The 15,144-nt window shown below is 29.0% G+C and overlaps 1 protein-coding gene across 1 annotated transcript in view; it reads right to left on the bottom strand.

Annotated features, from left to right (window-relative positions):
• LOC111678869 (phenylalanine--tRNA ligase beta subunit) overlaps nt 1–2,283 on the bottom strand; it is a 2,329-nt gene extending 46 nt beyond the window's left edge. Inside the window, exons 1-4 of the mRNA XM_023440301.2 lie at nt 2,065–2,283; nt 1,777–1,993; nt 355–1,715; nt 1–285 (exon numbers count right to left, since the gene is read on the bottom strand). The exon at nt 1–285 is cut by the window's left edge and continues 46 nt beyond it. Coding sequence (XP_023296069.1) covers nt 134–285; nt 355–1,715; nt 1,777–1,993; nt 2,065–2,122 — 1,788 coding nt within the window. The 5' untranslated portion in view covers nt 2,123–2,283 and the 3' untranslated portion in view covers nt 1–133. The remainder of the gene's footprint in view (nt 286–354; nt 1,716–1,776; nt 1,994–2,064) is intronic.
• Between the last annotated feature and the right edge of the window lie 12,861 nt (nt 2,284–15,144).

Genomic DNA, 15,144 nt, shown 5'->3' with positions numbered 1-15,144 from the left:
TCTTAACAAAGAGTAAAATTTCATAATTTAATAAGAACATATTTTTTTATTTGAATTAAATTTAAAAAAAAGAGAAATGCAAAAAAGCCGGTTTCAATCACTTCAACTTTCATTATTTTACGTTAAAACTAATTTAAACAAAGGGTTCAATATTAAATTCCACCACTGAGCAGGGAGTAGTTAATTCAAAAGCCTGTAAAACAGAAGGATGTAAGACACCAATTTTGCCAATGGCCACATTGTTAAGCATAATATGAGCACAGCGACCGGGGAAATAGGAGGGATCTTTAAACCAAATAGAAAAAAATAGTATTAATTACGATGAAAAAAAATACAAAACTAATTTTAGTTTACCTTCTGTAGCCTGCAAATAGTAACCCTTACTGTCTTTACTGTTGGCTGATTTCCAGCTAACTTCCAAAAGTTGCATAACACGATCCAATAGACCATGCACCACTTCAAAACCAGCAGTTTTGTTGCAATTTACAGCACATAACCTTCTCTCATTACGTGCTCCTACCTCGGTGTCATCATCAGCTACTACTACATCACTGATTTCGAAAAGTTTCAAAGGCAAAGGCATTTTACGATTGGCCACCAATGTCTTTAGCAAACCGGGCAAGAGAGTAGTTCTTACCACCTGAAATTCTAAAGTTTTAGGATTCGCAATATGCACTGCTGGCATTTCATCAATGGATTTATTGAGTTTTTTGGCCACATCATCACGAGAGCATAAAGTAAATGTAAGAGCTTCAGTAAAACCAGCCTGAGCTACTTGTTCTCTCAACTGTTCGGTCAATTTATTGAGTGGATATTGTTTGGCTATATGCATAAAGGAGGGCAAAGACTTTCTTATGTTATTATAGCCAAAGGCAATCGCCACATCTTCATAGATATCACAAGCATGTATGACATCATGTCTAGTGGGTGGTATGGAGACTTCAATGAGATCATCATCCTTACAGCTAGCTTCCAAAAACATGCTCGTCAACATATTGGCTATCTTTTCGGGACTCTCGGAAATACCAATAGCTGTATTGGCCTTTTTGGCCGAGATGGTTTCTTGACGCACAGCCAACTCAGGATATGTAACAGTAGTGCCATCCGGCTGCACTACATCACAAGGTTCTACCGTGAATTTCTCTGAGCAGTGAGCAGAAAACATACAGACTATAGTATCCAAAACTACCTTGGCTTTAGTTAAATCAGTGGCCGTGCATTCAATGAAAACATTTTTAGTTTTCAAAGAAATCTTGGAATGATCACCATTAATAATGGGTGGTAGCGATAAAACTACACCATTGGCATCATAGATGACAGGATAAACAGGTGATTCGCGTATAATGGGCAAATATTGTTTAAGTTGAGCATGATTGCTATAGAATTCCATTAATTCGTGGCCATTCATAGATTTTGTTTGATTCAAGGGTATAAAATTAATATTTTCAGGAGCTTTAGCCTCATAGCTAAAGGGCCCCTGTATGGTGTCCAAATCATGAGTACCAATGGCCACTAGGGTACGTTTGCGACAAATGTTTTGATGCAATTTATCCTGCAGGTCAATGAAAGAGTCATAGGCAGCCTGATCTAAGGTAATGTTACGCAAAACTGCTGCCACAGCAAAAGGACGAATTTGAGCAGTTTCGGGCAGAATTTTCAATACCTGACGCTTGCCATCTGCTGGCTCCACTAGTTTGAATTTGGGAGGGGTGATTCTGTAGAAGCGTAGATGTTAAGTTTGTAATTCTTTAAAACAAACTTTAAATGAAAACTTACTTTCCCTGGAAAACCATTAAACCGGTGACCAAACCTTCCATACACAACAAATCATAGCGATTAGCTGGTATATCAATTCTATAAATGATTTCCTCTGAAGCATCTGAAACACCTGCAGCATCATCACCTTGTTCTTTGGTCAACATTTGTTTCTCTGTGGTGACCTCATCCAGCTCCAGACCAAAGGCAAAACACAATTGTTGAAACTCATCGTCGGCTGCAAGAATCACAAAAATAACAAATCTTAAGACAATGTTTTCTTCTCACTTTAAATCACACAAAACCCACTGTATTTTTTGCCCAATGACTGGAACAACAAGTCGCGTTTAACACCAATCGTAGGCATTTCGTATTTAATTTATAAATTCTTTAATAACCCTTTCTCTTGGGAAGAAACTGACCACAAATGCAGCAAAAAAATTGCACACGCGTTAATAATTTTCGTTTGACAATTAACTCTCAACATTGTCATGCTGCTTCTTGCCAAACTGTCATTTGTTTTATTGTCAAAATACAACCCTACATTCCAATCAGATGTCAGTTTGTGCGCGTTAAAATAATAGTTGGTCGTCTTCTTGTTCGAGGTCCGTTTAAATTTGAAAAAAAATCGGTTTTTGTCCAATTAGAAAAGTAAATTTTAGTGAAACATAAAATTAAAGTGTCATTTTATGTAAATAAAGTGTTGGTTCGTGTGTGTGTAATGAATTAATGTGATTTTTTTGTGTTTGAAAAATTTTTCATTTCTTGCCAGACGCTACTGTATGTTGTACAGGGTTGTTGTGGGCCATTGACATCTCTGTGTTAAAGTGACAGTTCAGTTTTGTAACGGCCCAGGAATATTTGAAAATTCAAAATGACAGGGTTGTTATGTGTTAAGGACGGCTCTGTTTTAAGTGACAGCTGTGTTTTTGTAACGTCCCAGAAAATTTAAAAATTTAAATTTCTTCTTGACAATACACTCACTTGAAAGTGATAACACAATGTTCTATGTACTAATTTACGCAAAACGGAAGTGTTGTCAGTGCAAACGGAAATAGGAACGTAAAATCAAGTTGCCAACTGTATCTTTTTGTCAGATAGTAGATATTAAACGGAAATGAGTTTAAGAATTATTAAATAATGAATTAATTATGAAAAGTTGAAAAATAATAAAGGAAATTTTAAATTTAAAGTAAGAAATATAAAAAAATCATTAAAAATGAATAAAAAATTAAATATTTTTATTAAAAATTCAGAAAAAATGTATAAATTAAAAAAATTTAAAGTAAAAAATTTAAAAAAAAATCATTAAAAATTAAGAAAATTGTGTACAAATTAAAAAAAAAATAATATAGAAATGAAAATGAGTTAAAAGATAAAAAAATGTGTTTTTAATTAAAAAATATATAAAATATGCAAATAATTAAAGTTGTTAATTAAATTAGTAAAAAAAATATAAAAATGTTTGGAAATTATAAAATAATGTAAAAAAAAGAAATCATTAAAAAATATATATAAATAATTTATAATTAATAAATTGTAATTGTGAGTTAGGAAAATAAAATATAAATAAAATGTATTTAAATCAAAAAATGTATAAATGCGAAAAAATAAAAATAAAGAAAAAATGTTTTGAAGAAATAAAAAATTTAAAAATGTGTGGAAATAAAAATATATAAAATATGCAAATAATTAAAGTTAAAATGAGTTAATAAAATATAAAAATGTGTTGAATTTATAAAATAAATTTTAAGAAAAATATATAAAAAATTAAAAAATATTAAAAAATTATAATTAGGTATTAGTTGGAAAAATAAAATTTAAAATGTGTTAAAATTAAAAAATAAAATTTAATAAAAAATGAGTTGAAAAAAAATATTTAAAAAGTGTGAAAATTATAAATTAATTTAAAAGAAAAATATAAGAAATATAAAAACATTATTAAAAATATGTAAAATATATAAATAAATGAAATAAATTGTTAATTTATTACGGGCTGAAATAAAATAAAAATACAAATTAAAAAATATCTAAAAAAATGTAAATAAATAAAATTTATTAAAAAAATAAAATTGTGTTAAAATTATAAAATAAAATAAAATTAAAAAATAAAATAAAGGAAAAATATAAAAAATTATTAAAAAATATTAAAAAATATATATTAAATATGTAAATAAATATAATTAATAATTAATTTATTATGAGCTAAAAAAAATATAAAATGTGTTTAAATTGAAAAATATCTTAAAAATGTAAATAAATAAAATTTAATGAAATTAAAATGAGTTGAAAAAATATAAAAATTAAATTTTAAAAAGTGATAAAATAAAATTTGAAAGCAATAAAAATAAATATCTGAAAAATATCTATCAACAAATAAATAAAAAAAATCTCATAGTAAAAATAAAATTATTTATCCAATTCACAATCGGTGTTGTACGGTTGTATCGTAGTATGTCGTAATTTTTTTTAATATGGATTTGTTTTTGTTTTAAACAATTTTATTTGAAAAATTTTTATGACATATAACGCTACAACGATACGATATCGATTGTGAATTGGACAATTGTGTTGAAAAGTTTCTAAAATTAAAATAAAAATCCTTTATAAAATATGATTTATAAAATAGAAAAAAATCCAAAATAAATAATTTATTAAAGAATTGCAACAATTTTAATTATAATCAGCTAAACGCAAGGCTTCAAATAGATATCAAGATTTTCGCAGCAGAAAAAGGTGAGTTAGAAAAATTCCTTTATATTTAATTAACTTAGGGCGGGTTTTCCCGCCATAATCTACATTCTTTGTTTAAGTAAGTTTTTCAGTAAACAGTAAAGTTACTTATTATTTTAGTTTAACTGAGTGTTATTGACCAATTAAACTTAAGTTATAAGTGAGAAAACACAATTAAAGAAAAACAAGTAGGAAAGTATAGTCGGGCATGGCCGACCATATAATACCCTGCACCATGATTATATTTAATTTTTTATAAAGAATCTTTTATGTTGAATATTACCATAATTCCAAAATATTTAAGCAAATATTAAGCAAATATTAAGCAAAAATGTCTAAATGAGTCTTTATATAGGTCATATATAGGCCGATCCTCGGTAAATTTGGGAAAAGGATATATTTTTAAATAAAGAACTCAGGTGGCAATTTTTGTACATGACTGAGTCAGTCCATGTAAAAGCACTTTACTGAAGTACTCGAGCTATATAATCTCTTGCCATAGTAGCCCCGTTGCGGAATGACAGACAGCATGGGCTAAAACCCCGACAAGGAAAAAACAATCACTGCCAATAGAAGGGGAGAAAAATCGAAACATCAGGTGAAATCAATCTTTTGGATATATCGGAAGATGGCAATCTTTAAAATATAAACCCCACAATCAAATGACCTATTCCAGTGTATTCCTTAACTAGCAACCACACTACTGTGATGGCCCTGTTGTTTCGGCAACAGGACCTAGAGACATATTTGGTAGTCTGAAATACCCAACAAACTGGATCAGGATTCCTCTTTTATGAACGGTTCCTTCAGTTTCTTCAGTTTAATTCTCATAATCATAAAGATCACTCTATGGAATGACAGGCAGTCGTTGAATGCTAACCTGTCAATTCCCTAGCATATACCGGTGTCCCACAACACGATCGGTAAGAAATACTGATCGGGTTAAGGAATCCAGAATATGCAGCTTTGTATAGAGAATTATTCAATCCAGGTGTATAATATAACAGCTCTGCGATTTTGGGTATTAAACCACAGCTCATACGTGCATCCCGAAGAAACGTCCACTACCTGACCAGTCAAGTAAAGTCTTAGGGGCAACTGGCCACATAAAGTACCAGATTATCTGGTGCTCTGGTTAGACCCCATGTCAAATCATTCTAAGGCGATGCCGAGGGTGCTTTTGACATCACCACTTTATAGTCCCGGCAGACTAGAGGTATTGGTAGGACCTCTTTAGCCCCCGATTGCAATAATACCAAGGTAGAGATTTCACCAGGAGGAACTTGCTTCCCCCCCGGTGGGGAAGCAAGTTCCTCAGTATGCAAAACATAACTTTCTGAAAACCACAATTACAAGAAACTTTGTGGTCACCATACGACATTTTTTTCATAAATCAAATTCCATCTTAATCATTGTGTGGTCTAATTCTTATTTTTTCTTAAATATCATATTATTTTATTAAGAAGTAAATGATGATTGCATAAAATTCAATACTTTCGAAACAAAAATAAAGACCTCACAAAGTCAAAAATGTAACAATATAACACTTGTTACACGATTACATATAAATAAGGAAAACAATAACAATAAATACACATACAAAGATACATATGTACCTAACTTAGAGGATTATATAAACTCTTGATGATGACAATATACGATTACAACAAGTGGAACAAAGCAAAGCAAAGTGTCAAATTGTCAACACAATTGAAAATCAACAAAAAAATCTTAATTTACAATTCTAATTTTCTTAAATAAATGAAAAAGGAAAGTGGAAAAAAGGGACAATGTTAGGGGAATGTCAAGAAAATTACATGTAAAACAAGATACAAATCTTAAAGGTAGCAAGAAATTATTTTCGTATATTTATTTATCAAATTGTATAAAAATTAAAAAATTTCACTTTTCTTTATGCATTTTTAATTGTAAATAAACACATATTAGTTTACCCTTGGGAAAGGAAAGTTATTGACAGATTTGCTACCATGAATTGGCTGAACATCTCAGGTAAAACAATATGAAAATCTACAACTATTTGATTCTAAGAAAGTCAATTATCTCTGTATGAAATATTGAAAATGTAAATGCGAATGTTTATTTTTAATTTAAAATTCATTTTACCACATATTGTGTTGCCATAATTTCAAAATAACAAATTTGTATTTAGATTATAAATACCAAATAGTAAAACAAATTAAACAAGTTGTTGACATGTTTTCAGAATTTATAAGGGGAATTTTAAGCAGAAATTTCAAATCAAATAAGTTTGATTTAAAATCTCCTCTTACTTATTACTCTTAAGGGAATTAAAATTTTTCAAGAATTTGCTTTGTTGACCTGTCAATTTTTCATATTACTTTGGCAATTAATGTTTTTTAACAAGTGCCTATGTTCTGAAAATGGTGTGAATATTTTACTCCCACTTTTCAGCTTCCCATTTATTTCCTTCTGTAATTTGTCGGCTAAAACGGAACTGTTCTAGTTGTTCCCATAACACACGCCCACTAAAGGAAATAAATCAAAAGGAAGAAAAAAAAAACACAAAAATAAAAAAAGATTTTGTTTAACTTCAAACATTACTTACCGCCACTTGTTGCTAAATATGCCAACATTGCTTTCATTAAATTTAAAAAAAAAAATTCTTTAATGATGTTAAGTATTTTATTTTGCCGACAATTTTATTACTAATTAGTCAAACGATTAAGTATGTTCTAGTTAAAAGTAGAACAATTAAATCGACAAGGTCATCACCACACAGTTTTCTTAAAAAAAACAACGCAGCAGTTGTTTTACTTAATGGTCACTTCTTTTTGACGCCTTTTTAAATTCACACGCTTGTATTTAAGTATAGGTCTTAAAATTGCAAAAATATATAAAATTCAAAGACTAATGAACTAACATTTCGATAACATTCAAAATATTGTTAGTAGACTCAAAATTGCTAACCCCAGGCAAGTTTTTCAAAATAAATAAATTCAATCGAATGTTAATCTAATGATCGCAGTGTTGTCATAAAAAGCAAGAGAAAACGTCACTGCATGTTATCAAAAGAAAGCATGTTTTATGAAAAAGAAGAAGACGTCTCTATAAATTATACTAAGCAATTAAATAACATTTAGACTATATACTAAACTAGGATAGACTAGACTATAGAGTGGACCATAGAGTGGTCATAAACTATAATATAAACTAGACTATCTAAAGTTGTCTAGACTCTAGACTAAACTATACACTACACTATAGACTATACTATAAACTAGAATATAGGCTATACAATAGACTAGACTATAGACTAGACAGTAGATTAGACTATACTAAACTATAAACTAAACAAGACTAGAATTTAGTCTATACTATAATGGACTAAAGACTAGACTATAAACTAGACTATAGACAAGACTATAGACTGGACTATAGAATAGACTAAAGACAAGACTATAGACTGGACTATAGACTATACTATAGACTATAGTCTAGACTATAGATTAGACTATAGACTATACTATAGACTAGACTATAGTCTAGACTATAGATTAGACTATAGACTAGACTACAGACTAGACTATAGAATAGACTATGTACTAAACTGTAGACTAGACTATAGACTACACTACATACTACACTATAGACTAGACTATAAACTAGACTATAGACTAGAGTATAGACTAGACTATAGACTGGACTATAGACTGGACTATAGATTATACTATAGACTACACTATAAACTAGGCTATACTATATGTAGGAACTTAACTCGTTCTTAAAACACTTTAGTTTTACAATTTTATTTATAATGAAAAATTAAATATTTTTAAATCAAACAATAACAGGAAAAGTTTTTTGTATAATAATAAAATTGTAAAACTAAAGTGTTTTAAGAACGAGTTAAGTTCCTACATCTACTCCCCCGTCAGCTTTGGAAATATGGTAAAAAAAAAAAAAACTAAATTTAATTTAGGTTAAAAGTAACTTTTTTCTTTTGTTGTTGGTTTGAAAAATGTTCTTCGTCATTTAACTTCGATTCTTCATATTTACAAATGCTTGCTTGAACTTAATTGAAGATATTTTCAATATATTTATCCTTCCAGTGTAAAAGATATTATTCTGGATGTGAATGTGAAAGATTATAGCAATTTGTTATCCATTAATTGTTTAAAAATGATTTGCTAATATATATACATATATTTGATTTTATAGTTTATAAACACCAAATATGTATGGTTATTTAGCTCCGCAATATTATATAAAAACAATTATTCGTTAGGCAGGATCGCCAATTGATGTAGGAACAATTATTAAATTTTTTATATTTTAATATTAATGTTAATTGTTTAAGAATTTTATTTATAATGAAAAATTAAATATTTTTAAATCAAACAATAACAGGAAAAGTTTTTTGTATAATAATAAAATTGTAAAACTAAAGTGTTTTAAGAACGAGTTAAGTTCCTACACTATAAACTAGAATATAGGCTATACAATAGACTAGACTATAGACTAGACAGTAGATTAGACTATACTAAACTATAAACTAAACAAGACTAGAATTTAGTCTATACTATAATGGACTAAAGACTAGACTATAAACTAGACTATAGACAAGACTATAGACTGGACTATAGAATAGACTAAAGACTAGACTATAGACTGGACTATAGACTATACTATAGACTATAGTCTAGACTATAGATTAGACTATAGACTATACTATAGACTAGACTATAGTCTAGACTATAGATTAGACTATAGACTAGACTACAGACTAGACTATAGAATAGACTATGTACTAAACTGTAGACTAGACTATAGACTACACTATATACTACACTATAGACTAGACTATAAACTAGACTATAGACTAGAGTATAGACTAGACTATAGACTGGACTATAGACTGGACTATAGATTATACTATAGACTACACTATAAACTAGGCTATAGACTAGACCACATACTACACTATATACTAGACTATAAACTAGACTATAGACTAGAGTATAGACTAGACTTTAGACTCCAGTCCAGTCTAGTGACTAGACTAGAGTATAGACTACATTATAGACTAGACTGGAATATAGACTAGAATATAGACTAGACTATAAACTAGATTACAGACAACACTATAGACTAGACTACAGACTACAATATAAACTAGAGTATAAACTAGACTATAGACTAGAGTATAGACTAGCCTATAGACTAGACTAGACTATAGACTAAACTATAGACTAGACCATAGATTAGACTATAGACTAGACTATAGACTAGACTACAGACTAGACTACAGACTAGACTACAGACTAGACTACAGATTAGACTATAGACTAGGCTATAGACTAGACTACAGACTACACTATAGACTAGACTAGACTAGACTACAGACTACTCTATAAACTAGAGTATAAACTAGACTATAGACTAGAGTATAGACTAGACTATAGACTAGAGGCTAGACTAGACTATAGATTAGACTATAGGCTAAACTATAGACTTAACAATAGACTAAACCATAGATTAGACTATAAATTAGACCATAAACTATAGATTAGATCATAGACTAGACTATAGACTAGACTATAGACTAGACTATAGACTAGACTATAGACTAGACTATAGACTAGACTATAGACTAGACTATAGACTAGACTATAGACTAGACTATAGACTAGACTATAGACTAGACTATAGACTAGACTATAGACTAGACTATAGACTAGACTATAGACTAGACTATAGACTAGACTATAGACTAGACTATGGACTAGACCATAGACTGGGCTATAGACTAGACTATAGTATAGGCCATAGGCCAAACTATGTAGATGGAAAAACCGAAGCAATCGATTCTTTATAACTACCTGAGAACATGATCGAGTAAAATTAATCATTATTTTCAGATAGTGTCATTTGATATCGAACAGTAAATCTAGGAAATTTTCTATCGTTTTATCAGACATATTTTTCGATCGTATGCGACAATTTAGAAACTGATATTTTCAATTCAATATCTTTGTAAACGTCAATATCTTTAAACGTGAAAGAGAAATACTTAAAACTAATTTAACTTTTTATATTAAAATTAGGTCAATCAATAGTTCTTTTGGGCATTTTAAGAATAAATAACATATTGATATCTAGACATATTTTGAATGAAAAGAGCCGACCTTTAACTTAATACTAAACCTAAACTAAATATTATAATTTAAGACTAGACTATAAACTAGACTATAGACTAGAGTATAGACTAGACTATAGACTGGACTATAGACTGGACTATAGATTATACTATAGACTACACTATAAACTAGGCTATAGACTAGACCACATACTACACTATATACTAGACTATAAACTAGACTATAGACTAGAGTATAGACTAGACTTTAGACTCCAGTCCAGTCTAGTGACTAGACTAGAGTATAGACTACATTATAGACTAGACTGGAATATAGACTAGAATATAGACTAGACTATAAACTAGATTACAGACAACACTATAGACTAGACTACAGACTACAATATAAACTAGAGTATAAACTAGACTATAGACTAGAGTATAGACTAGCCTATAGACTAGACTAGACTATAGACTAAACTATAGACTAGACCATAGATTAGACTATAGACTAGACTATAGACTAGACTACAGACTAGACTACAGACTAGACTACAGACTAGACTACAGATTAGACTATAGACTAGGCTATAGACTAGACTACAGACTACACTATAGACTAGACTAGACTAGACTACAGACTACTCTATAAACTAGAGTATAAACTAGACTATAGACTAGAGTATAGACTAGACTATAGACTAGAGGCTAGACTAGACTATAGATTAGACTATAGGCTAAACTATAGACTTAACAATAGACTAAACCATAGATTAGACTATAAATTAGACCATAAACTATAGATTAGATCATAGACTAGACTATAGACTAGACTATAGACTAGACTATAGACTAGACTATAGACTAGACTATAGACTAGACTATAGACTAGACTATAGACTAGACTATAGACTAGACTATAGACTAGACTATAGACTAGACTATAGACTAGACTATAGACTAGACTATAGACTAGACTATAGACTAGACTATAGACTAGACTATGGACTAGACCATAGACTGGGCTATAGACTAGACTATAGTATAGGCCATAGGCCAAACTATGTAGATGGAAAAACCGAAGCAATCGATTCTTTATAACTACCTGAGAACATGATCGAGTAAAATTAATCATTATTTTCAGATAGTGTCATTTGATATCGAACAGTAAATCTAGGAAATTTTCTATCGTTTTATCAGACATATTTTTCGATCGTATGCGACAATTTAGAAACTGATATTTTCAATTCAATATCTTTGTAAACGTCAATATCTTTAAACGTGAAAGAGAAATACTTAAAACTAATTTAACTTTTTATATTAAAATTAGGTCAATCAATAGTTCTTTTGGGCATTTTAAGAATAAATAACATATTGATATCTAGACATATTTTGAATGAAAAGAGCCGACCTTTAACTTAATACTAAACCTAAACTAAATATTATAATTTAATTAAGAAATGATTTATTTCAATAAATTAACATATATATATTTGTTTTAATAAAATTTAAAAAAAGTTTTAACATTTAAATTAATCATTTTTTTGAACACTTAAGGCGTTAATCTATAATTAAAACGCTATTAGGATTCAATCCTTTTTAATGTTAGAAAAAGAAATCGATTGAAAAGAACGAAAAAAATACTTAATCCCTGGTTAAAAGAATTTTTGAAGTACAATACAAATATAAAATTCTAAGAATTGATTTTAAATTAGCCGCTTGCTTAATAAAACAAATGAAAACAACAAGAACAACAATATGTATTGAAGAAATGATAAGTGTTTATAAAATCACCGCCCTCCCCTTTCTTTCTGATATTACAAATAGAGCAGAAAATAAAAAAATTGTAACAAAAGAATAAATTGTGAAAAATAATAAAATCAAAGGACTTGCATTCGAACAATTCAATGAAGGATTGAAAAAGGAAAAAAAAAAACAATAATAACTCAATTTACAGAAAATAAAATGCAAGCGTTATACGTTTATCACGTGTAAATGTGTACAAAGGCATGCAACCATACAACCAACCAAACATTTAAACAAAAAACAACAACAACCAAAGATCCTTTGCATGAATCAATTTCATTTAGGGCATTTTGAAAGCGTTAATAAATGAAAGGGTTCAATTTGGTTTATTGTTGCTGTAACAATTAAATGATGGACTTTAACATTTTTTCTATATCTCTCTCTCTCTCTCTTTTCTGATTTTATTGTTTATTCTAGAGTATTTTTTTTTCGTTTTAGTTTGTTTATTAATTCAAACATTTATTTATTGTAACCATACGTTAGAAAAAGTGTATGAATCCTTTTCTCTATAAAATATTACAAAAATTGTTGTTTTATTTAGCGTGTGTCTGTTGGTACTTGCTTTTATAGCCGGACAATAATCAATCTTCTTTTAGATTCTTTTTTACGTTTAAGGATTAAGCAAACAAGAATATCTATAGATTTTGTTTGTCTTGATTAAATACTATTTGTATGCCTACATAAATGTTATTAGAAATGTAAAGGATAATAGAGCAAATTTCATTTGATATTCATAAATTAATGTTGAAAATGATTTTGAATTCTGTTATTCTAGTTCTTATACTTTCTAAATCTTTAATAATGTATTTGTTAAAAAACACATTTTAATTATTAGTTATCTGTAATAGTTTCCCAGATGCATGAATTTTTTTATTAATATCGTATGGGAGGTGCAAGTCCTCTATTTCTAGTCCGCCATTAACCAAAAGTTCATTTGGATCTCAAAGTTGTGCGTGCAATAGACTAGACTATGGACTAGAAAATATACTAGAGTATAGACTAGACTATAGACTACAATGAAGTCTAAACAATGGAATAGACTATATACTAGGTTATAAAATAAACTAGAGACTAGATACTAAACTATGGATTAGACTATAAATTAGACTATCGGCTGTACTATATACTAGACTATTGACTAGACTATAGACTAGACTATAGACTAGACTATAGAATAGACTATAGACTAGACTCTAGACTAGACTATAGACTAGACTCTAGACTAGACTCTAGACTAGACTATAGACTAGACTATAGACTAGACTATAGACTAGACTATAGACTAGACTATAGACTAGACTATAGACTAGACTATAGACTAGACTATAGACTAGACTATAGACTAGACTATAGACTAGACTATAGACTAGACTATAGACTAGACTATAGACTAAACTATAGACTAGACTATAAACTAGACTATAGACTAGGCTAAGTTTTCACAGAGATGCTGAAGTTCTTACTATTTAAACTCTAATAGTATTCCAAATAAATTTATTTTAGTATTTAATTCATATTGGAGGTGTCCTCTATTGATAGTCCGGCTATTGTTTTTCCAAAATATTTATGTTGACGCTAATGTGTTTCCCTGGATCATGAATTTTTCAATTAATAATTTTAAGAGTTGTATAAATCAAGTAGTAAACATTTCGATGAAGATTTATCGATGAAAAAGTAGTGCAGCACTTGAGAATTTTAGAACATGAAATATTGATGTCAAATGATTGCTAAATAAAATATATTCATATTGTCATTTTTTCATGTTGAACATGAACATTTAACAATTAAATACAAATCATTTTACAAAAAGAATACATCTCAATTAAATTTGGAATAAAAAAAATATCTTAAAACACAACATATGGGTATTGATTGTCAACAATAAACAATCTTTAGATCATAAAAATCTTAATTATGTAAAAATATTAATAAAAAAACTATGAAAAAACATAGAATAAAAAAAACGAACAAAAAACAATACTTTTAACCTTGTAGGGATTCCAAATTATGGGCAACACCAAACACACAAAAACAAAAACTCAACAGCTGTTCCTTAAAACAAATTAAAACTTACGAAGGACAAAACTTTGTGAGCAAAAAAAGTTCATATCATTTTAAAGCAATATCGAAACAGAAAAAGTGTCAAAATTTAAAATTTTAGAAAAAAGTCGGAAGTAAAAAACTTAAAATACATAAAACAACCTTTTTTTAAAGGACCTCCAACAATTATGGTTATTTAAGACAATTAAGTAGTTGAACCATTTTAATTTCTGGGTTTTCTTTTCCTTTTTTTTGAATAGGAATTTGAAAAGACAAGAAGAGGTAGTTTTAACAAAAAAAAAAAAAACTTAATAAGTGGTGGCGCATGAGCCAAAACACAACTAAATACCCACATACTTACTAATAAGGCTTAAATGATTAAATGATTCGATAGACACACGTGAGGCTTTTTAATGACCAGAAAAGCAGAACGAGCAAAACGACACCAGGAGGAAAAAACTTGACAAACCACTAGGCGCGTGTGTGTGGTCGAATTTTGGTCCTTGTCGTTTTAAGTTAATGAAGTGTTTAAAAATAAATGTTGGTTTTAGAGAAAACAAAAACAAAAGAAAAATAATTTGTAAAAAGTGTCAAGAGAGAAGTGTATAAATAACGGCCAAAGTGTTATTAACGGGAATTTGTAGAAATTGGAATAAAACTGACTAAATAGTTAGTAACTATATTTACCGACA

This window comes from Lucilia cuprina, chromosome 4 (assembly GCF_022045245.1).
Source record: "Lucilia cuprina isolate Lc7/37 chromosome 4, ASM2204524v1, whole genome shotgun sequence".
Lineage (NCBI taxonomy): Eukaryota > Metazoa > Arthropoda > Insecta > Diptera > Calliphoridae > Lucilia > Lucilia cuprina.
Note: the sequence above shows the minus strand (reverse complement) of the source record. Positions and strands in the feature narration are given on the sequence as shown.